General features: G+C 41.5%; 1 protein-coding gene across 1 annotated transcript in view; it reads right to left on the minus strand.

Moving 5' to 3' along the window:
* The window catches only part of LOC306977839 (sodium channel protein type 2 subunit alpha-like), a gene marked incomplete at its 3' end in the record, with an annotated part of 145,736 nt that overhangs the window by 52,814 nt on the left and 69,781 nt on the right, over window positions 1-23,141 (minus strand). Inside the window, exons 14-16 of the mRNA XM_079576278.1 lie at window positions 17,381-17,554; window positions 15,118-15,279; window positions 11,623-11,817 (exon numbers count right to left, since the gene is read on the minus strand). Of these exons, the coding sequence (XP_079432404.1) occupies window positions 11,623-11,817; window positions 15,118-15,279; window positions 17,381-17,554 (531 nt within the window). The remainder of the gene's footprint in view (window positions 1-11,622; window positions 11,818-15,117; window positions 15,280-17,380; window positions 17,555-23,141) is intronic.

Here is a 23,141-nt window from a genome sequence, read left to right on the forward strand (position 1 = left end):
AAGGTCCCGGGTTCGATTCCCACCAGGACGGGGCCTTTCTGTGTGGAGTTTGCATGTTCTCCCTGTGCCTGCGTAGGTTTCCTCCGGGTACTCCGGTTTCCCCTACCACTAAAAACATGTACAATAGGTGAATCCTCCAGCCAGGTGATTCTGACCATCAGCCTGGCTCCACATCATGGAGATGGGTTCCCGGGCTCCTGACGGGTCGCCCCAGTGGCATCGAAGCATGGGTTAAATGCAGAGGACACATTTCCCTACGGGGACAATAAAGTAAACAAACAAACAAACAAAAACAAAGTCCACACGTAGCAGGGAATCTCACAAACCGAAGACATTTTCCTACGATCCGGCCTCAACCACACAAAACCGGAGTTTTCTGTCTGTAAAAACAAAGGTTTCTAAAAACTCTGACCAAAGTGAAGATGTGTGAATCCTGCGGTTACGTTTGAGTGTGGACATACTGTAATAACCGGAGTGTTGGACCTCGTCACTGCGGCGAGCTGGGGGGCGTGGCCTGTGTTCACATCAGAAACATCTGACGTTCCAAAGCTCCAGCTCTGCTTCCTCACAGCGCAGGTGAAGGAGCACTTTACACTTTACACTTTACACTTTACACTTTACACTTTACACTTTACAGGCAGTTACTTTACGACAAATAACCGTCCCACGTCCCACATGAAGAACACACAACAGCGCGGGGGCGTTTCTGAGCAGGCTGCAGTTTGAGGCGTAACACCGGGACGCGCCTCAGCAGGAGAACTTAGAGATAAAGTCGTTCTCGTGGAGGAAACGGAGAGACCAACGCCACAGTCCTGCTGCTGCCGAGTCACAACATGCCAGGTCAGAGGTCAGTCAGTCAGAGGTCAGTCTGAGGTCAGTCAGTCTGAGGTCAGTCTGTCAGAGGTCAGTCTGGTTAAGAAAGTTACTCGCTGAACTCGCCTATTTATCTGACGAAAGATTACATAAAATGCCAAATGCCTTTGTATGTGTGGTCTCACAGTCGTCTGTGAAGCTGTGACGGTGAGTTTGGGACTACAGTGAAAACAGCTGCATAAAAAATACTGTATCTGCTGCAGAAACTTGTGGAGCAATTTGAACAATTTATGATGAAAAAACCCATACGTGGTCAGTGTTCATTTCGTCGACTAAAATATTTAGTCAAAGTGATATTTTTGTGACTAAAATTGGACTAAAACTAAATTAAAAGTTTCTCATGAGACTAAAACTGTGACTAAAATGTCCAGATATTTGAGTCGACTAAAATCAGACTAAATAAAGATGAAAAGGAGAGACTAAAATCATCCAAACTTGTATTGAGCGTCTGAAAGAGCCTCAGATCATGTTTAAAGGATCAGCTCTGAGCTTTGTTCATGTGGAGCAGAAACATGAAGCAGAGGAACAACATTAAATATGATTAGAATCAATATTATCAATGCAAAGTCCAATAAATTAGTCTTAAATTTAGTCGACTAAAACTAGACTAAAATTAAATTACATTTTAGTCAAAAGTAAATGACTAAATTAAAATATGTTGTCAAAATTAACACTGTACGCGGTTAAGTGTGGATGCATTTAAAAAAAAAAACGAGGCTGACTCAATTCAAAAATGCCCTGCTCCGTGTGGACCAGGCCTTGTGTGAGTTCCTGTCATGTTCATGTCGTTCCTTTGTTTGCAGCAGTGTTAATTTTGACAACATGTTTTATTTTAGTTTGAGTCTTTTGAGTAAAATGTAATTTTATTTTAGTCGAGATTTAGTCAAAAAAATCGTCTCAATTTTAGTCTGTTTTTAGTCGACTCAAATATCTGGACATTTTAGTCACAGTTTTAGTCTCATGAGAAACTTTTAATTAAGTTTTAGTCCAATTTTAGTCACAAAAATATCACTTTGACTAAAATTAAGACTAAATATTTTAGTCGACGAAATTAACTCTGGTTTGCAGTGAAACTAATCCTTTCTTTCAGTGAAGCACTACGAGCCTTTCTGTGTTCTGTGTCGGGATGGGGTTCTTTAAACTCAGGCCTGGTGATGTTCTGCCTGCAGCTGTTTGACACGAGCCTGACGTTCCTGCAGTTGGTTCAGTAGATCTTCTAAAAGCAACGTTCAGATGAAGCTTTAGGTAAATGGACTCTGGAGCTTTTCTTTTCTCAGGCCCAAAGTGTTTCCAGTAAAGAACCAGTCACATTCACTCAGTCAGACACCGCAGACGCTGGAGGCAGGAGGGGGCGTGTCTTGCCCAAGGACACGCCCACAGTCTGCATTGTCAGTGAAAGGTCTCTGATCATTGACTGAGATGTTTCCTCAGAAGCGGCGGCTCGAGGCCTGACCTTTGTGGAGACGCCTCCGACCAAAGTGTTTCTATAGGAGCGTTTATGTGAACAGCTCCGCGGGGGTCGGGCTCTCTGCGGGGGGGTCGGGCTCTCTGCGGGGGGGTCGGGCTCTCCTCTCACCTGAGGAGGAGGCGGGCTCTTGACTCTTTGTGTGTGTGTGTGTGTGTGTGTGCGCGTGTAAAGTGATCCGTGTAAAGTGAGCACTAAATAAAACAACTCGCTCTTGGCTGGAAACCGGAGCTTCTCCCTCACGGCGTTTCCTCCGGGCTCAGTTTGACGCTCACACATGAACGCGGCGCTCGGTGACACGAACTACAAACCCCAAAACCTCCATACCCCCAAACCCCTAACCTCCATACCTCCAAACCCCTAACCTCCATACCTCCATACCTCCAAACCCCTAACCTCCATACCACCAAACCTCCAAACCTCCAAACCCCCAAACCCCTAACCTCCATACCTCCATACCACCAAACCTCCAAACCTCCAAACCCCCAAACCCCTAACCTCCATACCTCCAAACCTCCATACCTCCAAACCCCTAACCTCCATACCTCCATACCTCCATACCTCCAAACCCCTAGCCTCCATACCTCCAAACCTCCAAACCCCCAAACCCCTAACCTCCATACCTCCATACCTCCAAACCTCCAAACCCCTAACCTCCATACCTCCATACCTCCAAACCCCTAGCCTCCATACCTCCAAACCCCTAGCCTCCATATCTCCATACCTCCAAACCTCCAAACCCCCAAACCCCTAACCTCCATACCTCCAAACCCCTAACCTCCATACCACCAAACCTCCAAACCTCCAAACCCCCAAACCCCTAACCTCCATACCTCCATACCACCAAACCTCCAAACCTCCAAACCCCCAAACCCCTAACCTCCATACCTCCAAACCTCCATACCTCCAAACCCCTAACCTCCATACCTCCATACCTCCATACCTCCAAACCCCTAGCCTCCATACCTCCAAACCTCCAAACCCCCAAACCCCTAACCTCCATACCTCCATACCTCCAAACCTCCAAACCCCTAACCTCCATACCTCCAAACCCCTAGCCTCCATATCTCCATACCTCCAAACCTCCAAACCCCCAAACCCCTAGCCTCCATACCTCCATACCTCCATACCTCCAAACCCCTAGCCTCCATACCTCCAAACCCCTAGCCTCCATATCTCCATACCTCCAAACCTCCAAACCCCCAAACCCCTAGCCTCCATACCTCCATACCTCCAAACCTCCAAACCCCTAGCCTCCATACCTCCATACCTCCATACCTCCAAACCCCCAAACCCCTAGCCTCCATACCTCCATACCTCCAAACCTCCAAACCCCTAGCCTCCATACCTCCATACCTCCATACCTCCATACCTCCAAACCCCCAAACCCCTAGCCTCCATACCTCCATACCTCCAAACCTCCAAACCCCTAGCCTCCATACCTCCATACCTCCATACCCCTAACCTCCATACCTCCAAACCTCCAAACCCCCAAACCCCTAGCCTCCATACCCCCAAACCCCTAGCCTCCATACCTCCATACCTCCAAACCTCCAAACCCCTAGCCTCCATACCTCCATACCTCCATACCCCTAACCTCCATACCTCCAAACCTCCAAACCCCCAAACCCCAAACCTCCATACCTCCAAACCCCTAGCCTCCATATCTCCATACCTCCATACCCCCAAACCCCTAACCTCCATACCTCCATACCTCCAAACCCCTAACCTCCATACCTCCAAACCCCCAAACCCCTAACCTCCATACCTCCAAACCCCCAAACCCCTAACCTCCATACCTCCAAACCCCCAAACCCCTAACCTCCATACCTCCAAACCCCCAAACCCCTAACCTCCATACCTCCATACCTCCAAACCCCATAACCTCCATACCTCCATACCTCCATACCCCCAAACCCCTAACCTCCATACCTCCATACCTCCATACCTCCAAACCCCTAGCCTCCATACCTCCAAACCTCCAAACCCCTAACCTCCATACCTCCATACCTCCATACCTCCAAACCCCTAACCTCCATACCTCCATACCTCCAAACCTCCAAACCCCTAACCTCCATACCTCCATACCTCCAAACCCCTAGCCTCCATACCTCCAAACCCCTAGCCTCCATATCTCCATACCTCCAAACCTCCAAACCCCTAGCCTCCATACCTCCATACCTCCAAACCTCCAAACCCCCAAACCCCTAGCCTCCATACCTCCATACCTCCAAACCTCCAAACCCCTAGCCTCCATACCTCCATACCTCCATACCTCCAAACCCCCAAACCCCTAGCCTCCATACCTCCATACCTCCATACCTCCATACCTCCAAACCCCCAAACCCCTAGCCTCCATACCTCCATACCTCCAAACCTCCAAACCCCTAGCCTCCATACCTCCATACCTCCATACCTCCAAACCCCCAAACCCCTAGCCTCCATACCTCCATACCTCCAAACCTCCAAACCCCTAGCCTCCATACCTCCATACCTCCATACCCCTAACCTCCATACCTCCAAACCTCCAAACCCCCAAACCCCTAGCCTCCATACCTCCAAACCTCCAAACCCCCAAACCCCAAACCTCCATACCTCCAAACCCCTAGCCTCCATATCTCCATACCTCCAAACCCCCAAACCCCTAACCTCCATACCTCCAAACCCCCAAACCCCCAAACCCCTAACCTCCATACCTCCATACCCCCAAACCCCTAACCTCCATACCTCCATACCTCCAAACCCCCAAACCCCTAACCTCCATACCTCCAAACCCCCAAACCCCTAACCTCCATACCCCCAAACCCCCAAACCCCTAACCTCCATACCTCCATACCTCCAAACCCCCAAACCCCTAACCTCCATACCTCCATACCTCCATACCCCCAAACCCCATAACCTCCATACCTCCATACCTCCAAACCCCCAAACCCCTAACCTCCATACCTCCAAACCCCCAAACCCCTAACCTCCATACCTCCATACCCCCAAACCCCTAACCTCCATACCTCCATACCCCCAAACCCCCAAACCCCTAACCTCCATACCTCCATACCCCCAAACCCCTAACCTCCATACCTCCATACCCCCAAACCCCCAAACCCCTAACCTCCATACCTCCATACCCCCAAACCCCCAAACCCCCTAACCTCCAAACCCCCAAACCCCCAAACCCCTAACCTCCATACCTCCATACCCCCAAACCCCTAACCTCCATACCTCCATACCCCCAAACCCCTAATCTCCATACCTCCATACCTCCATACCCCCAAACCCCATAACCTCCATACCTCCATACCCCCAAACCCCCAAACCCCTAACCTCCATACCTCCATACCCCCAAACCCCTAACCTCCATACCTCCATACCCCCAAACCCCCAAACCCCCAAACCTCCATACCTCCATACCCCCAAACCCCCAAACCCCCTAACCTCCATACCTCCATACCCCCAAACCCCCAAACCCCCAAACCTCCATACCTCCATACCCCCAAACCCCCAAACCCCTAACCTCCATACCTCCATACCCCCAAACCCCCAAACCCCCAAACCTCCATACCTCCATACCTCCATACCCCCAAACCCCTAACCTCCATACCCCCAAACCCCCAAACCCCTAACCTCCATACCTCCATACCCCCAAACCCCCAAACCCCCTAACCTCCAAACCCCCAAACCCCCAAACCCCTAACCTCCATACCTCCATACCCCCAAACCCCTAACCTCCATACCTCCATACCCCCAAACCCCCAAACCCCCAAACCCCTAACCTCCATACCTCCATACCCCCAAACCCCCAAACCCCCTAACCTCCAAACCCCCAAACCCCCAAACCCCTAACCTCCATACCTCCATACCCCCAAACCCCTAACCTCCATACCTCCATACCCCCAAACCCCCAAACCCCTAACCTCCATACCCCCAAACCCCCAAACCCCTAACCTCCATACCTCCATACCTCCAAACCCCCAAACCCCCAAACCCCTAACCTCCATACCTCCATACCCCCAAACCCCTAACCTCCATACCTCCATACCCCCAAACCCCCAAACCCCTAACCTCCATACCTCCATACCCCCAAACCCCCAAACCCCCTAACCTCCAAACCCCCAAACCCCCAAACCCCTAACCTCCATACCTCCATACCCCCAAACCCCTAACCTCCATACCTCCATACCCCCAAACCCCTAATCTCCATACCTCCATACCTCCATACCCCCAAACCCCATAACCTCCATACCTCCATACCCCCAAACCCCTAACCTCCATACCTCCATACCCCCAAACCCCTAACCTCCATACCTCCATACCCCCAAACCCCCAAACCCCTAACCTCCATACCCCCAAACCCCCAAACCCCCTAACCTCCAAACCCCCAAACCCCCAAACCCCTAACCTCCATACCTCCATACCCCCAAACCCCTAACCTCCATACCTCCATACCCCCAAACCCCCAAACCCCCAAACCCCCAAACCCCTAACCTCCATACCCCCAAACCCCCAAACCCCCTAACCTCCAAACCCCCAAACCCCCAAACCCCTAACCTCCATACCTCCATACCCCCAAACCCCTAACCTCCATACCTCCATACCTCCATACCCCCAAACCCCCAAACCCCCTAACCTCCAAACCCCCAAACCCCCAAACCCCTAACCTCCATACCTCCATACCCCCAAACCCCTAACCTCCATACCTCCATACCCCCAAACCCCCAAACCCCCAAACCCCCAAACCCCTAACCTCCATACCTCCATACCCCCAAACCCCCAAACCCCCTAACCTCCAAACCCCCAAACCCCCAAACCCCTAACCTCCATACCTCCATACCCCCAAACCCCTAACCTCCATACCTCCATACCCCCAAACCCACAAACCCCCAAACCCCCATAACCCCAAACAGAGCCGTGAATGTCGTGTCCAAAAAGCTTTGTGTGAACGGTACCTGAGGGCTGATCCTGGAGACTCGAGTCACAGAGACGTCACCGAATTGTGCTTTAGTTTCTGAACCCCCTGAACATGTGAGTGTTTCTGACCCGGCGTCGTCACAGTTTCTACATTTACTGTAGTTTATTTATATCAGGACGATGTGAAGCTACATTAGCACCGCGGCTGCTCCACATTTAGCCTAATGCTAATGATGCTAATGATGCTAATGATGCTAATTTCCATCTGTGTCCAAAACAAAACAGAGAAGATCCTGTTGTTCCTGAACTGGATCATCAGAAAACAAGGACTAATGACAAACATCTGCAAACATCTGCCACACACACACACACACACACACACAGACACAGACACACACACACACACACACACACACACACACACACACACACACACACACACACACACACACACACGTCGATAACCGTCTAATGTGTTTGTGAAATGAACAAACCTAATGTTACAAATGGACCTGTATTGATCCGCCATTTTCTACTTATGACTTTACAACATGAGAGACGGGGGGGGGGGAGAGACGGGGGGGGGGGGGGGGGGGGGGGGGGGGGAGAGAGACGGGGGAGAGACGGGGGGGGGGGGAGAGAGTGGACTCATGTCTGTCCGGAACAAAAGGTTCTTCTGCTGTGGAGACTTTTATGTTTTGTTTAAGCATCAAAATGTCCGATATTTTCAGCGACGAAACGTAAATAAAGTTCAGTTTAAACGTGTTGACTTTGGGACGTGTTAGTGACAAAGATCTGCTGTAGGTAAAGTCGCCGACCTGGTAAAAAAAAGTGTGGAGTTTACATTTAAACACAAGGAGTCCCGAGTTCTGCCGGCCCTCAGATGTAAACAAGTCCCGGAGGTTTAGCTTCATTGTGAACCGGAGCTGCTTTTACAAACACACATCAGTGTTTCTTTATCTAAACACCAGGATCAAAGAAAACTTATCTCAGAGGCTGAATCTGGGAGTGTGTTTGGGCCTCGAGGACGCCTGTTGTAGCATTAGCACAGGAGAAAGCTAATGCTAAGCTAAACCACCGACAAACAAAGTCAATAAAAGCACATCTACATTAAGAACCTTTAACAACGATCACACGCTGGGGCTGAGTTTGTAGTTCGCTCACATCATCTACAATCAGCTCTGGGAGAAAACCATAGCTTGTTAGCTCAGTTAGCTCAGTTAGCTCAGTTAGCTCAGTTAGCTCAGTTAGCATCGAGCTCCGGTTTTCTCCTGTGAACACAAGCATTATCCACTAATAACATGAATAAAGCCGTAACTACAGAACAGCCTTTATGACGATCACACACTGAGCTTCACACGTGAGCTTTATTACAGACTTTTATTACACGGCTCTTCACAGCGTCAGCAGAAGCTCCGTTGATGTGATGGGATTTCATTATTTTCTGATAAAGGACGTCTGAGTTTGTGTTTTCATATCACTCCGCTCGTACGTAGCAGCGACACTATCTGTCCCGTCACTGAGAGAGAAGTCGGGGAATCGTGAGTCTGACTTTCAACTTACCCAGAGATTCACCACCATTCCTCCAACTGCACCTTCAGCTAAGTAGCTAGGCTAGCTGCTAGCCTGGCTGCTACTAGCCTAGCCAAACGCTGCCGAGCAACGCGCAAACTTTTGGGAACTATTTGTCGCGGAAGTCATTAAATAAACCTTTCGACCTCATAAAAGTGTATGAAGTTTATGTTGTGTGTGTTCAGTTGCAAATGGCCGAATAATAAGTGGATCATGTCAGGGTCCAGTTCGCCCTGAAGGTAATAGGCGGCGTTCACGTGACATCACAACATTCTAAAGAGCCATAGTTTAACACTGAGGTGGATCAACTGACGGTTACTATGGTAACGGAGGTAACTGACAAAATGCATATTTTTATGTCTTTGTTTTTTGGCTCATATCTCAGTCATTACTGGAGGAATCCACATGAAACAAAAACTGTCACAAAGTTCATCGTCTCCTCTGTCGGCACATATGAGCTAATGTACAATTATTATCTCTAAAGAATGTCAAAAAGTGGTGACAATATGCGAAAACATGAGCGTGATGTTGTCCAATAGAAAAGACTTACAAACATAAAAATAATATCACAGGTTTGTGAATCCAATCACGATCAAACACTGATGAGGAAAAACATTTGTCAATTATCGTTTTGGAGATTTCTTCCAAAAACTGCATTTCTCCCATAGAGTTGTACTGGCCCCGCCCTCCATCTGACATTATGACATCATCACATTCTAAATCGTGAACGCCGCCTATAATAATAATTTAACCCGCGTTCTATACATTATCCCTTACTTAATCAACAATGAGCTGTAGGCGATTGTAACAAGCTAACAGGGCTAACGAGGCTAATGGTGCTAACAGGGCTAACCAGGCTCACGGGGCTCACGGGGCTAACGGGGCCGATAGCCACTTACTACCGACACAACACACGTCCCGTAGTCACTGGTATGGGCTGGACATGGGCGTAAACACTGGGGAGACTTCACCACGAGGACATAGTTACAGATCAGAGCAAAGAGAGAGACGGGTTTGTTGTTTATCAGGTAAGAGCTGCTTCCAAGATGGCGACGAACACGCTCTGACGCGGCAATGACCATATTTGGATTACAGAGACTTTCGTGCTACACGTGGATACCAAACATGCCAGTGTGTGTGAATGAATGAGCGTGAGAGAGACCAGGACACACAGACATGTCAGAGTCACTTCCTGTAAATCAGGGGGGGCAGGTTTTCTTAATGGAGGCCGAGTTTCTGTCTTCTCTTCTCTGAACTCCCGCCTGAACCGAGAGGATCTTTTTCCTCACGTCATCAGATGTTTTTTCCATTATTTTTATGTTGGGGATTCAGCTCATTTTTGTAACTTTTTTTGTCATTTTTTTGTTGTTTTTCCATCACTTTTTTTGTTTCATTTCCACGTCAATTTTTTATAAATTTTTTGGGGGGGTTTTGTCACATTTTTGTCATTTTTTGTCATCATTTTTTCGTCACATTTTCTGTCTTTTTTTCCATCAATTCAACTCATTTTTGCCTCTTTTTTTTTCAAATTTTTTAACATTTTCTTTTTTTCGTCAATTTTTTAATCCATTTTTTTGTCAAATTTTGTCAATTTTTTTTTGTAATTTTTTAGTCAAATTTTTTACCTTTTTTTTTTTTTTTCCATTTTTTCGTCTTTTTTTTATCCAATTTTTGTCATTTTCTTGTGACATTTTTGCCACTTTTTCATAATTTTTTTGTCACTTTTTTGTCACATTTCCATCATTGTTTTGTCTCAGTTTTGTTGCTTTTTTCCAGAAGCTTTTGGATTGGGGTAAAGCCAAACTGGAGAAAATGTGCTGGGTTCAGGCGGGAGTTAAGGGGTTAAATGAGATAAATGACTTAAAATTGCTTGAATTCAATTTCTTCTATGTTGGTTTGAACAAATCCAAGATACAAATGCTAAAGCGCCGACGGAACAAGAATAAAACCCTCTTGGAATCAGACAAATCATTGTTTTTCACTTGAAATGACACAAAATGATCTGAATTAAGAGAATTACGACGACTAAAGTTTGATCTCGTCTAAAACCAGAACAAATCCACTCAAACCTTAGATTTAACCTCTTAATTTTATGTCATTTCTTCCTTAACCTCTTCCCTCCCACCTGAACCGAGCATAGTTTCTCCAGTTTGGCTTTACCCCAATCCAAAAGCTTCTGGGAAAACCAACAAAACTGAATGATGGAAATATAACAAAAAAGTGACAAAAAAATGATGAAAAAGTGGCAAAAATTTCACAAAAATGTCACAAGAAATTGACAAAAAATGACAAAAGTTACAAAAATGTGACAAAAAAAGACAAAAAAAGACAAAAAAAATGACAAAAAATGACAAAAAAATGACAAAAGTTAAAAAATGTGACAAAAACGCGACAAAAATTCAAAAAAATGTGACAAAAATGTGACAAAAATGTGACAAAAATGTGACAAAAATTCAACAAAAATGAAAAAAAATGTGACAAAAAATGACAAAAAAATGACAAAAATGTGACAAAAATTCAACAAAAATTCAACAAAAAAATGACAAAAATTCAACAAAAATTAAAAAAAATGTGACAAAAAAATGACAAAAAAATGACAAAAATGTGACAAAAATGTGACAAAAACCTATCCCTAAAATGGCCGCCATCAGAGTTTTTACAGATTACTCAGAAATACGTGAATGTGCCAAGGCAACACTTCAGCCATGTTTTTAATGAGTAAAACCCCCCCTTTAAAGGAGGAGTGTTTCTAAAGCTAGGCTGCGGCGGTGGCTCAGGGGTCGGAGCCGCCGCACGTGCACACTCACCACCAGGTTCCCGATGACCATGACGAGCATGAAGACCAGGATGCAGAGCGGCTGCCCCGCCACCTCCATGCAGTCCCACATGGTCTCGATCCACTCGCCGCACAGGACGCGGAACACGATGAGGAACGAGTGGAAGAAGTCCTTCATGTGCCAGCGCGGCAGCGAGCAGTCCCGGGAGATCTTACACACGCAGTCCTGCAGGGGGCGCACAGAGACACACATGAACTACACTGTGTTCCAAATCAATGTGCAAATTGTATTTCAGTGTCAAAAAGGTAAAAAAAAACCTCATGGATGGTTTTGTGTCTCAGAGCTCTATGAATCACTGACATTAATCTCAGAGGCCTGGGATGTTTTCAGGTTAAGCCCAGTTAACCTCTGACCACCCGCCTAAACCAAATGCATTCTGTCCTCTCTGTTATACAGGCCTGTGTAACGCCTCATTTGAAAGCTAAGACCCACAAAACTGATCTTTTTCTTCGCGTTGTTGCTGTGTTGTGTCACCTTTTGTTTGTTTTTTTTTAATGTTTTTTTGTCACATTTTTTGTTGATTTTTTGTTGATTTTTTGTGATTTTTGTTGATTTGTCATTTTTTGTTGATTTTTTGACATTTTTTGTTGATTTTTTGTAATTTTTTTGTTGACTGTTTGTAATTTTTTGTTGATTTTTTGTCATTTTTTGTTGATTTTTTGTCATTTTTTTGTTGATTTTTTGTCATTTTTTGTTGATTTTTTGTCATTTTTTGTTGATTTTTTGTCATTTTTTTGTTGATTTTTTGACATTTTTTGTTGATTTTTTGTAATTTTTTTGTTGATTTTTTGTAATTTTTTGTTGATTTTTTGACATTTTTTGTTGATTTTTTGACATTTTTTGTTGATTTTTTGTAATTTTTTTGTTGTTTTTTAGTCATTTTTTGTTGATTTTTTTGTTGTTTTTTAGTCATTTTTTGTTGATTTTTTGTCATCTTTTGTAGATTTTTTGTCATTTTTTGTTGATTTTTTGTCATTTTTTGTTGATTTGTCATTTTTTGTTGAGTTTTTGTCATTTTTTGTAGATTTTTTGTCATTTTTTGTAGATTTTTTGTCATTTTTTGTTGATTTTTTGTAATTTTTTTGTTGATTTTTTGTCATTTTTTGTTGATTTTTTGTCATTTTTTGTTGATTTTTTGTCATTTTTTTGTTGATTTTTTGTCATTTTTTGTTGATTTTTTGTCATTTTTTGTAGATTTTTTGTCATTTTTTGTAGATTTTTTGACATTTTTTGTTGATTTTTTGTAATTTTTTTGTTGATTTTTTGTCATTTTTTGTAGATTTTTAGTCATTTTTTGTTGATTTTTTGTCATTTTTTGTAGATTTTTTGTCATTTTTTGTTGATTTTTTGTCATTTTTTGTTGATTTGTCATTTTTTGTTGAGTTTTTGTCATTTTTTGTAGATTTTTTGTCATTTTTTGTTGATTTTTTGACATTTTTTGTTGATTTTTTGTAATTTTTTTGTTGATTTTTTGTCATTTTTTGTTGATTTTTTGTCATTTTTTGTTGATTTTTTGTCATTTTTTGTAGATTTTTTGACATTTTTTGTTGATTTTTTGTAATTTTTTAGTTGATTTTTTGACATTTTTTGTTGATTTTTTGTCATTTTTTGTTGATTTTTTGTCATTTTTTGTAGATTTTTTGTCATTTTTTGTTGATTTTTTGTAATTTTTTTGTTGTTTTTTTGTCATTTTTTGTTGATTTTTTGACCTTTTTTGTTGATTTTTTGTAATTTTTTTGTTGATTTTTTGTCATTTTTTGTAGATTTTTTGTCATTTTTTGTTGATTTTTTGTCATTTTTTGTAGATTTTTTGTCATTTTTTGTTGATTTTTTGTCATTTTTTGTTGATTTGTCATTTTTTGTTGAGTTTTTGTCATTTTTTGTAGATTTTTTGTCATTTTTTGTTGATTTTTTGACATTTTTTGTTGATTTTTTGTAATTTTTTTGTTGATTTTTTGTCATTTTTTGTTGATTTTTTGTCATTTTTTGTTGATTTTTTGTCATTTTTTGTAGATTTTTTGACATTTTTTGTTGATTTTTTGTAATTTTTTTGTTGATTTTTTGACATTTTTTGTTGATTTTTTGTCATTTTTTGTTGATTTTTTGTCACATTTTTGTTTAATTTTTGCTGTGTTTACATCCTTGTTTTCTTCTCACTTTTTGTGGCTGTTTTGGTGTTTTTCCCCAAGAAGCTTTTTGATTCGGGTAAAGCCAAACTGGAGAAAATGGGTCCTTCCACATTATTAAGCAGACTTGCCAGACAAACACATCAGATTAAGAGAACAGCAGCTACAAAGCCGCCCCTCCAGAGGCTGCAGTTGTGCATAAACCTTCTCTCCGGCCTCCGGCTGCAGTGGCTCAGAAATACATGAGACTCATTTTCAGTCTTCTTGTTCTGACCTCAGCCCTATTGAGAAGCTTTGGAGCCTCAACAAGAGAAACATCTCTGAGGGTAGAGGCAGTTTTCATCCAAACTTTAGCTCTGGGGTTATTCTAACATCCTGCAAACAAATCCAAGCAGAAACTGTCCAAAAACTCACAAGTTTAACCTCTTAACTCCCGCCTGAACAGAGAGCATTTTCTCCAGTTCAGCTTTACCCACTCACATTTTTGTCATTTTTTGTCACATTTTTTGTGATTTTTTGTCACATTTTTTGTCACATTTTTTGTCACATTTTTTGTCACATTTTTGGTCATTTTTGTCACATTTTTCTGTCATTTTTTGTCATTTTTTTGTCACATTTTTGTCATTTTTTTGTCATTTTTTTGTCACATTTTTGTCATTTTTTTGTCATTTTTGTCACATTTTTCTGTCATTTTTCGTCATTTTTTGTCACATTTTTCGTCATTTTTTTGTCATTTTTTGTCACATTTTTCTGTCATTTTTTGTCATTTTTTTGTCACATTTTTGTCATTTTTTTGTCATTTTTGTCACATTTTTCTGTCATTTTTCGTCATTTTTTGTCACATTTTTCGTCATTTTTTTGTCATTTTTTCGTCATTTTTCCGTCACTTTTTTGTCACATTTCCATCATTGTTTTCGTCTCAGTTTTGTTGCTATTTTCACAGCTTTTTTCCAGAAGCTTTTGGATTGGGGTAAAGCCAAACTGGAGAACATGTGCTCGGTTCAGGTGGGAGTTAAGGGGTTAATGAATTGTGAAGCTGCTCAAAGAAGCTCCTATGGTAAAATATAACTTGACCTGTTCAGATGTTTTTGATTTCAGTAAATATGACCTAATGCTGCAAATTCAACACACGACCATTTTCAGTTAAAGTTACCAGCTTTAAAATGTATTGAAACGATGAGTTGCAGAATAATTTGGAACAGTGGATTTTGAGTTTTTCAGTTCCTGTAGTTTTAGTTCCTGTAGTTCTTGTTTTGTTGTAGTTTAGTTTTAGTTCCTGTAGTTTTAGTTCCTGTAGTTTTAGTTCCTGTAGTTTTGTTCCTGTAGTTTTGTTTCGTACCTGGTAGTTCTTCCCGAACAGCTGCATCCCGACCACGGCGAAGATGAAGACGATGATGGCGAGCACCAGCGTGAGGTTCCCGAGCGCCCCCATGGAGTTCCCGATGATCTTGATGAGCGTGTTCAGGGTGGGCCACGAGCGAGCCAGCTTAAAGACTCGCAGCTGAGGAGACAGGAACGAGACAGGAACCAACGTGAGGAGACAAGAACGAGACAGGAACGAGCGTGAGGAGACAGGAACATGAACATGAACACTCGAGCAGCTTAAAGACCCGCAGCTGAGGAGACAGGAACCAAAGTGAGGAGACAGGAACCAACGTGAGGAGACAGGAACCAACGTGAGGAGACAGGAACCAACGTGAGGAGACAGGAACCAACGTGAGGAGACAGGAACCAAAGGGAGGAGACAGGAACCAACGTGAGGAGACAGGAACCAACGTGAGGAGACAGGAACCAACGTGAGGAGACAGGAACCAAAGGGAGGAGACAGGAACCAAAGGGAGGAGACAGGAACCAACGTGAGGAGACAGGAACCAACGTGAGGAGACAGGAACCAAAGGGAGGAGACAGGAACCAAAGGGAGGAGACAGGAACCAAAGTGAGGAGACAGGAACCAACGTGAGGAGACAGGAACCAACGTGAGGAGACAGGAACCAACGTGAGGAGACAGGAACCAAAGGGAGGAGACAGGAACCAACGTGAGGAGACAGGAACCAACGTGAGGAGACAGGAACCAAAGGGAGGAGACAGGAACCAAAGGGAGGAGACAGGAACCAACGTGAGGAGACAGGAACCAACGTGAGGAGACAGGAACCAACGTGAGGAGACAGGAACAGGAACATGAGCATGAACATGAACATGAACACTCGAGCCAGCTTAAAGACGCGAAGCTGAGGAGACAAGAACAGGAACATGAGGAGACAGGAACCAACGTGAGGAGACAGGAACCAACGTGAGGAGACAGGAACCAACGTGAGGAGACAGGAACCAACGTGAGGAGACAGGAACCAAAGGGAGGAGACAGGAACCAAAGGGAGGAGACAGGAACCAACGTGAGGAGACAGGAACCAACGTGAGGAGACAGGAACCAAAGGGAGGAGACAGGAACCAAAGGGAGGAGACAGGAACCAAAGTGAGGAGACAGGAACCAACGTGAGGAGACAGGAACCAACGTGAGGAGACAGGAACCAACGTGAGGAGACAGGAACCAAAGGGAGGAGACAGGAACCAACGTGAGGAGACAGGAACCAACGTGAGGAGACAGGAACCAAAGGGAGGAGACAGGAACCAAAGGGAGGAGACAGGAACCAAAGGGAGGAGACAGGAACCAAAGGGAGGAGACAGGAACCAACGTGAGGAGACAGGAACCAACGTGAGGAGACAGGAACCAACGTGAGGAGACAGGAACAGGAACATGAGCATGAACATGAACATGAACACTCGAGCCAGCTTAAAGACGCGAAGCTGAGGAGACAAGAACAGGAACATGAGGAGACAGGAACCAACGTGAGGAGACAGGAACCAAAGTGAGGAGACAGGAACCAACGTGAGGAGACAGGAACCAACGTGAGGAGACAGGAACCAAAGTGAGGAGACAGGAACGAGCGTGAGGAGACAGGAACAGGAACACTCGAGCAGCTTAAAGACGCGAAGCTGAGGAGACATGAACATGACCGTGAGCACTCGAGGAACTGCCCGGTTCAGTGGTTTGGGCCTCACCAGTCTGAAGGATCTCAGCCCCTCCACGTCGCTCAGACCCAGATATCACTTTTCACTATTCAACTCATTTTTGTCATTTTTTCGTCCATTTTTTGTTAATTTTTTGTGTTTTTTTGGTCAATTTTTTGTCACATTTTGTCACATTTTTGTAAAAATTTGTGTCAATATTTTATTAAATTTTTCACTTTTTTGTCTTTTTTTTATATTTTTTGTCAAATTTTTGTCCTTTTTTCGTCACTTTTTTATCAATTTTTTGTCACATTTTTGTATTTTTTTTGTCAATTTTTTATCAAATTCTTGTCATTTTTTCTCACATTTTTGTCTTTTTTTTTCATTTTTTGTCAAATTTTTGTCACATTTTGTCAATTTCTTGTGACATTTTTGTGACATTTTTGCCACTTTTTCATCCATTTTTCGTCACTTTTTTGTCCATGAGCGCTCGAGGAACCGCCCGGTCCAGTCGTAACGGTCCAGTGGTAACGGTCCAGTCGTAACGGTCCGGTGGTAACGGTCCGGTGGTAACTGCCCGGTGGTCTGGGCCTCACCAGTCTGAAGGACCTCAGCACGCTCAGCCCCTCCACGTCGCTCAGGCCCAGCTCCATGAGGCTCAGGCAGACGATGATGCTGTCGAAGATGTTCCAGCCCGTCTGGAAGTAGAAGTACGGATCCAGAGCGATGATCTTCAGGAGCATCTCCATCGTGAAGATCCCGGAGAACACCTGAGGGTAAAGGAGATGTTTGAAACTAATGTGGGGCAGAAGATCCCGGAGAAAACCTGAGGGAACACAAGAGTTCAGAATGAATGAGACCCTCCTCTAGTTTAGTTTCCTGACTTGGTTTGAAAAGAGTGGGACATGTCCCGCCGCGAGCGCTCACGTCCCCCGCTGTCCCGGCGGGAAAAGAACAGTATGTCGGGGTCGTGCGGAGGTCGGGGGTCACGTGGAGGTCGGGGGTCAGAAGTCGGCTCTCGTTAGCTGCGAGTTTGAGTCCGGCGCCCGCGTGCCCCGTGGCTGTGTGCAGTGCATGATGGGAGAAAGACTCGGGGACAGGCCGGAGTCGCTTCATTAAAACTTCACTGTGACTGAACTGAGTGGATCAGTTCAAAACACAAAACATGAACAACGATGTTTCAGACGCCGGCGAGAAAAGGCACTGGTTTAACGTCTGAACTCCAGTCTGAACCCAGAGGATCTGTTTCCTCACGGCATCAGATTGTTTTACAGCATTTTTGGTTGGGTATTCTCACATTTTTGTCTTTTTTTGTTTTTGTTTTTTTTACATTTTTGTACTTTTTTTAGTCATATTTTGTCACATTTGTCATTTTTTTCGTACATTTTTAATCAAATTTTTTTCATTTTTTTTTTCATTTTTTTTTCAAATTTTAATCACATTTTTGTCACATTGTTGTCTTTTTTTATTATTATTTTTTGTCAAATTTTTGTCATTTTTTTGTATTTTTTTGTCAATTTCTTGTGACATTTTTACCACTTTTTCATCTATTTTTCGTCACTTTTTTGTCAATGTTTTCTCACTTTTTTTCTTATTTTTTTTTTTTTTTTTCAATTTTTTTTACTATTTTTTTTTATCACATTTTGTCAAAATTTCATCACATTGTTGTCTTTAAAAAAAAAAGAAAAAGTCAAATTTTTGTCCTTTTTTTGTCACATTTTTTGTCATTCCTTGTGACATTTTTGACATTTTTTCATCCATTTTTCGTCGCTTTTTTGCCACTTTTCCATCATTGTTTTCGACTCAGTTCTGTTAATATTTTCTCACCTTTTTTCCAGAAGCTTTTGGATTGGGGTAAAGCCAAACTGGAGAAACTGTGCTCGGTTCAGGCGGGAGTTAAGGGGTTAAATCCTCAAAATTGAGATCCAGGACGAACCGATACAAATACAGTTCAGTCGGAGCTGCTGAGGTGGAGCTGATGTTACAGACGGGAATGAGGAGGATTAATGTGCCATGTTTCATGATAAAAGCCTTAATTTTATGATGATTTCAAAATAAAAGCCTTAAATTTATCATGTTTTCAAAATAAAAGCCTTAAATTTGTGATGTTTTCAAAATAAAAGCCTTAAATCTGTGACGATTTCAAAATAAAAGCCTTAAATTTATCATGTTTTCAAAATAAAAGCTTTAAATTTATCATGTTTTCAAAATAAAAGGCTTAATTTTATGATGATTTCAAAATAAAAGCCTTAAATTTATCATGTTTTCAAAAATAAAAGCCTTAAATTTATCATGTTTTCAAAATAAAAGGCTTAATTTTATGATGATTTCAAAATAAAAGCCTTAAATTTATCATGTTTTCAAAAATAAAAGCCTTAAATTTATCATGTTTTCAAAATAAAAGCCTTAAATCTGTGACGATTTCAAAATAAAAGCCTTAAATTTATCATGTTTTCAAAATAAAAGCTTTAAATTTATCATGTTTTCAAATTAAAAGCCTTAAATCTGTGACGATTTCAAAATAAAAGCCTTAAATTTATCATGTTTTCAAAATAAAAGCCTTAAATCTGTGATGTTTTCATAATAAAAGCCTTAAATCTGTGATGATTTCAAAATAAAAGCCTTAAATCTGTGATGTTTTCATAATAAAAGCCTTAAATCTGTGATGATTTCAAAATAAAAGCTTTCCCGTCATCATGTTTTCAAAATAGAAGCCTTAAATGTATGATTTTTTTTCCAAATAAAAGCCTTAAATTTGTACCGTTTCAAAATAAAAGCCTTAAATAAAGTTGCACTGTTGATTCCAGCTAAAACATGTGAAAAGTATCTGAGAGTAAATCTGTGACTCGACTCTTTCAAACTAAATGCAAAGTAAAAGCTGAAGTTTACTTTGAAAGAGCCTGGTGAGGTTTTACTTTGAAAGGGCCTGGTGAGGTTTACTTTGAAAGGGCCTGGTGAGGTTTACTTTGAAAGGGCCTGGTGAGGGTTTACTTTGAAAGAGCCTGGTGAGGTTTACTTTGAAAGAGCCTGGTGAGGTTTACTTTGAAAGAGCCTGGTGAAGGTTCACTTTGAAAAGAGCCTGGTGAGGGTTTACTTTGAAAGAGCCTGGTGAGGGTTTACTTTAAAAGAGCCTGGTGAGGTTTTACTTTGAAAGAGCCTGGTGAGGGTTTACTTTGAAAGGGCCTGGTGAGGTTTACTTTGAAAGAGCCTGGTGAGGGTTTACTTTGAAAGAGCCTGGTGAGGTTTACTTTGAAAGGGCCTGGTGAGGGTTTACTTTGAAAGGGCCTGGTGAGGTTTTACTTTGAAAGAGCCTGGTGAGGGTTTACTTTGAAAGGGCCTGGTGAGGTTTTACTTTGAAAGGGCCTGCTGAGGGTTATTTCAGAGCCCTGTCTCCTCTGATCTCCACGTGTCACTTCCTGTTTGTCGCGTTTCCTCCCGAGGCTCCGCATTATACGGAGTTTCCTTTTCTGTCCGTTAGCTCTGAGGCTAATGCTAATGCTAACGTGCTAAAGGCTACGCTGCGGAGAAGGGCAGGTGTCTCTGCGCGTCGGGGTCACTGTGGTCCAGGTGGAGACGGTTGTTAGTTTCGAATCCCTGACCTGGTTTATTTAGTTTGGAATAAAAAAAAACAGGCGAAATTTACCTTTAGTTTTATTTTATCAGTGATGTTTTCTCTACGTGTGAAAGTTTCCCTGATGCAGCGTTTCAAAAACACTGAGTTTTGTGTGAAAGTTTCCTCTTCCCGCCCGCCTAAACCCAATGCATTCTGTCCTCTGTTATATAGGCCTGTGTAGCACCTCATTTGAAAGCTAAGACCCACAAAACTGATCTTTTCCTCGCGTTGTTGCTGTGTTGTGTCACCTTTTGTATGTTTTTCCCTTCTTTCTTTTTTTCCATTTTTTGTCACATTTTTGTTGAGTTTTTGTTGATTTTTTGTTGAGTTTTTGTTGCATTTTTGTTGAGTTTTTGTTGCATTTTTGTCGCATTTTTGTTGATTTTTTGTTGATTTTTTGTTGATTTTTTGTTGATTTTTTGTTGCATTTTTGTTGAGTTTTTGTTGATTTTTTGTTGATTTTTTGTCACATTTTTGTTGATTTTTTGTTGATTTTTTGTTGATTTTTTGTTGATTTTTTGTTGCATTTTTGTCGCATTTTTGTTGATTTTTTGTCGATTTTTTGTCGAGTTTTTGTCACATTTTTGTTGCGTTTACATCCTTGTTTCTTCTCATTTTTTGTGGCTGTTTTGGTGCTTTTTTCCCCAGAAGCTTTTTGATTTGGGTAAAGCCAAACTGGAGGAAATGGGATCCGTTCAGGTGGGAGTTAAGAGGTTAAAAAGTTTCTTGATAATGTTTGGGGAATTTATGAAGAATTTTCCACCTCTTTGTTGAACTCCTCACGGTTTAAACATTTGTGGAGTTTCTTAGAGTCACAAATTTGAATTGTGAGTTATGGTGAGTTTGTCAGATTAAATAACACAATAGAAGAAACAGCTGGAACACATTATGACAAATACACATTATTCCCTTTTATCTGGAGATTTTATCAAGATTTCTGCAGTAAAATGACACTAAACTGGACATGAGGAGGAAAAATAATGGAATAAAAAAAATATTTTATTCTTGTTCAATTTTTATCCAATGTTTTCCCATTTTTTTCCCCATTTTTTTTTTCATTTTTTGTCAATTTTTTGTAATTTTTTTTGTCAAATTTTAATCAAATTTTTGTCATTTTTTTGGTCATATTTTGTCACATTTTTCCACTTTTTCATCCATTTTTCGTCTCTTTTTTGTCAATGTTTTTTCATTGACAAATTGAGGAATAATAATGGAATAAAAAAAATATTTTATTCTTTTTCAATTTTTTATCCAATGTTTTCCCTTTTTTTCTACACTTTTTTTACTTGTTTCCCCATTTTTTATGACTAATATTCTCCAAACGTGTCCACATTTCTTAATGGAGATGAACCTGATGTAAATCTGCAGATCTTCCACGTCCTTGTTCTGTTTCTGGTTCTAGATGACGAACATTCCAGTATCGGTATCGGAAAAGTATCGGTTCAGGGATCGGTGTTGAAAACAAACACAGCCCTGTGACCATGAGGGACTTCCCTGATCTCAGGAAGTTTAGAAGGATCCTGAAGGTGGAATCTGAGGGCCAGAGGTTCTGCATCATGTCAAAGGTATCAAGAACTTCCTGCAATCCTGTTCCTACCAAGTTCCTGATGAAGATGTACAACTCCTCCCTCATGGTTTAGATGTTTGAGGAGGTTCTTAAAAGGTTCCCGATGGAGAGCATGCTGTTGAACTCCTCCCTCATGGTTTAGATGTTTGAGGAGGTTCTTAAAAGGTTCCCGATGGAGAGCATGCTGTTGAGCTCCTCCCTCATGGTTTAAACATTTATGGAGTTTCTTAGAGTCACAAATTCCGGGAATTTTCCGGGAATTAAGGGGAATTATGGAGAGTGTGTGAGATTAAATAACACAATAGAAGAAACAGCTGGAACACATTATGACAAATACACATTATTACCTTTTATCTGGAGATTTTATAAAGATTTACGCAACTGGACATGAGGAGGAATAATAATGGAATAAAACAATTATTTCTTTTGTCACATTTTTATCACATTTTTGTATTTTTTGTCATATTTTGTGACATTTTTGTCATTGTTTCGTCCATTTTTTGTCAATTTCTTGTCAATGTTTTCTCATTGACAAATTGAGGAATAATAATGGAATAAAAAAAAATATTTTATTCTTTTTCAATTTTTTATCCAATATTTTGTCATTTTTCCCCATTTTTTTTCATTTTATTTGTCAAATTTTAATATTTTTTGCCATTTTCTTGGTAATTTTTTTTCAATCAAATTTTTGTATTTTTTATCACATTTTTCGTCACTTTTTCGTCAATGTTTTCTCATTGACAAACTGAGGAATAATAATGGAATAAAACATTTTTTTATTCTTTTTCAATTTTTCATCCAATGTTTTCCTATTTTTTTTCCCTTTTCTTCATTTTTATTGTCAATTTTTTGTATTTTTTTTGTCAAATTTTAATCACATTTTTTTCGTCAATTTTTTTTTATCACATTTTTTTTTTATTTTTTGTCATATTTTGTCACATTTTTGCCACTTTTTCGTCAATGTTTTCTCATTGACAAATTGAGGAATAATGGAATAAAAAAAATATTTTATTCTTTTTCAATTTTTTATCCAATGTTTTGTCATTTTTTCGTCCATTTTTTGTCAATTTCTTGTGACATTTTTGTGACATTTTTGAGGGATTTCACTCTTCTCTTCTCACTTTCATCTCAGGAAGTTTAGAATGATCTTGAAGATGAAATCTGAGGGCCAGAGGTT

Source organism: Gobius niger, assembly GCF_951799975.1.
Source record: "Gobius niger genome assembly, chromosome: 18".
NCBI lineage: Eukaryota > Metazoa > Chordata > Actinopteri > Gobiiformes > Gobiidae > Gobius > Gobius niger.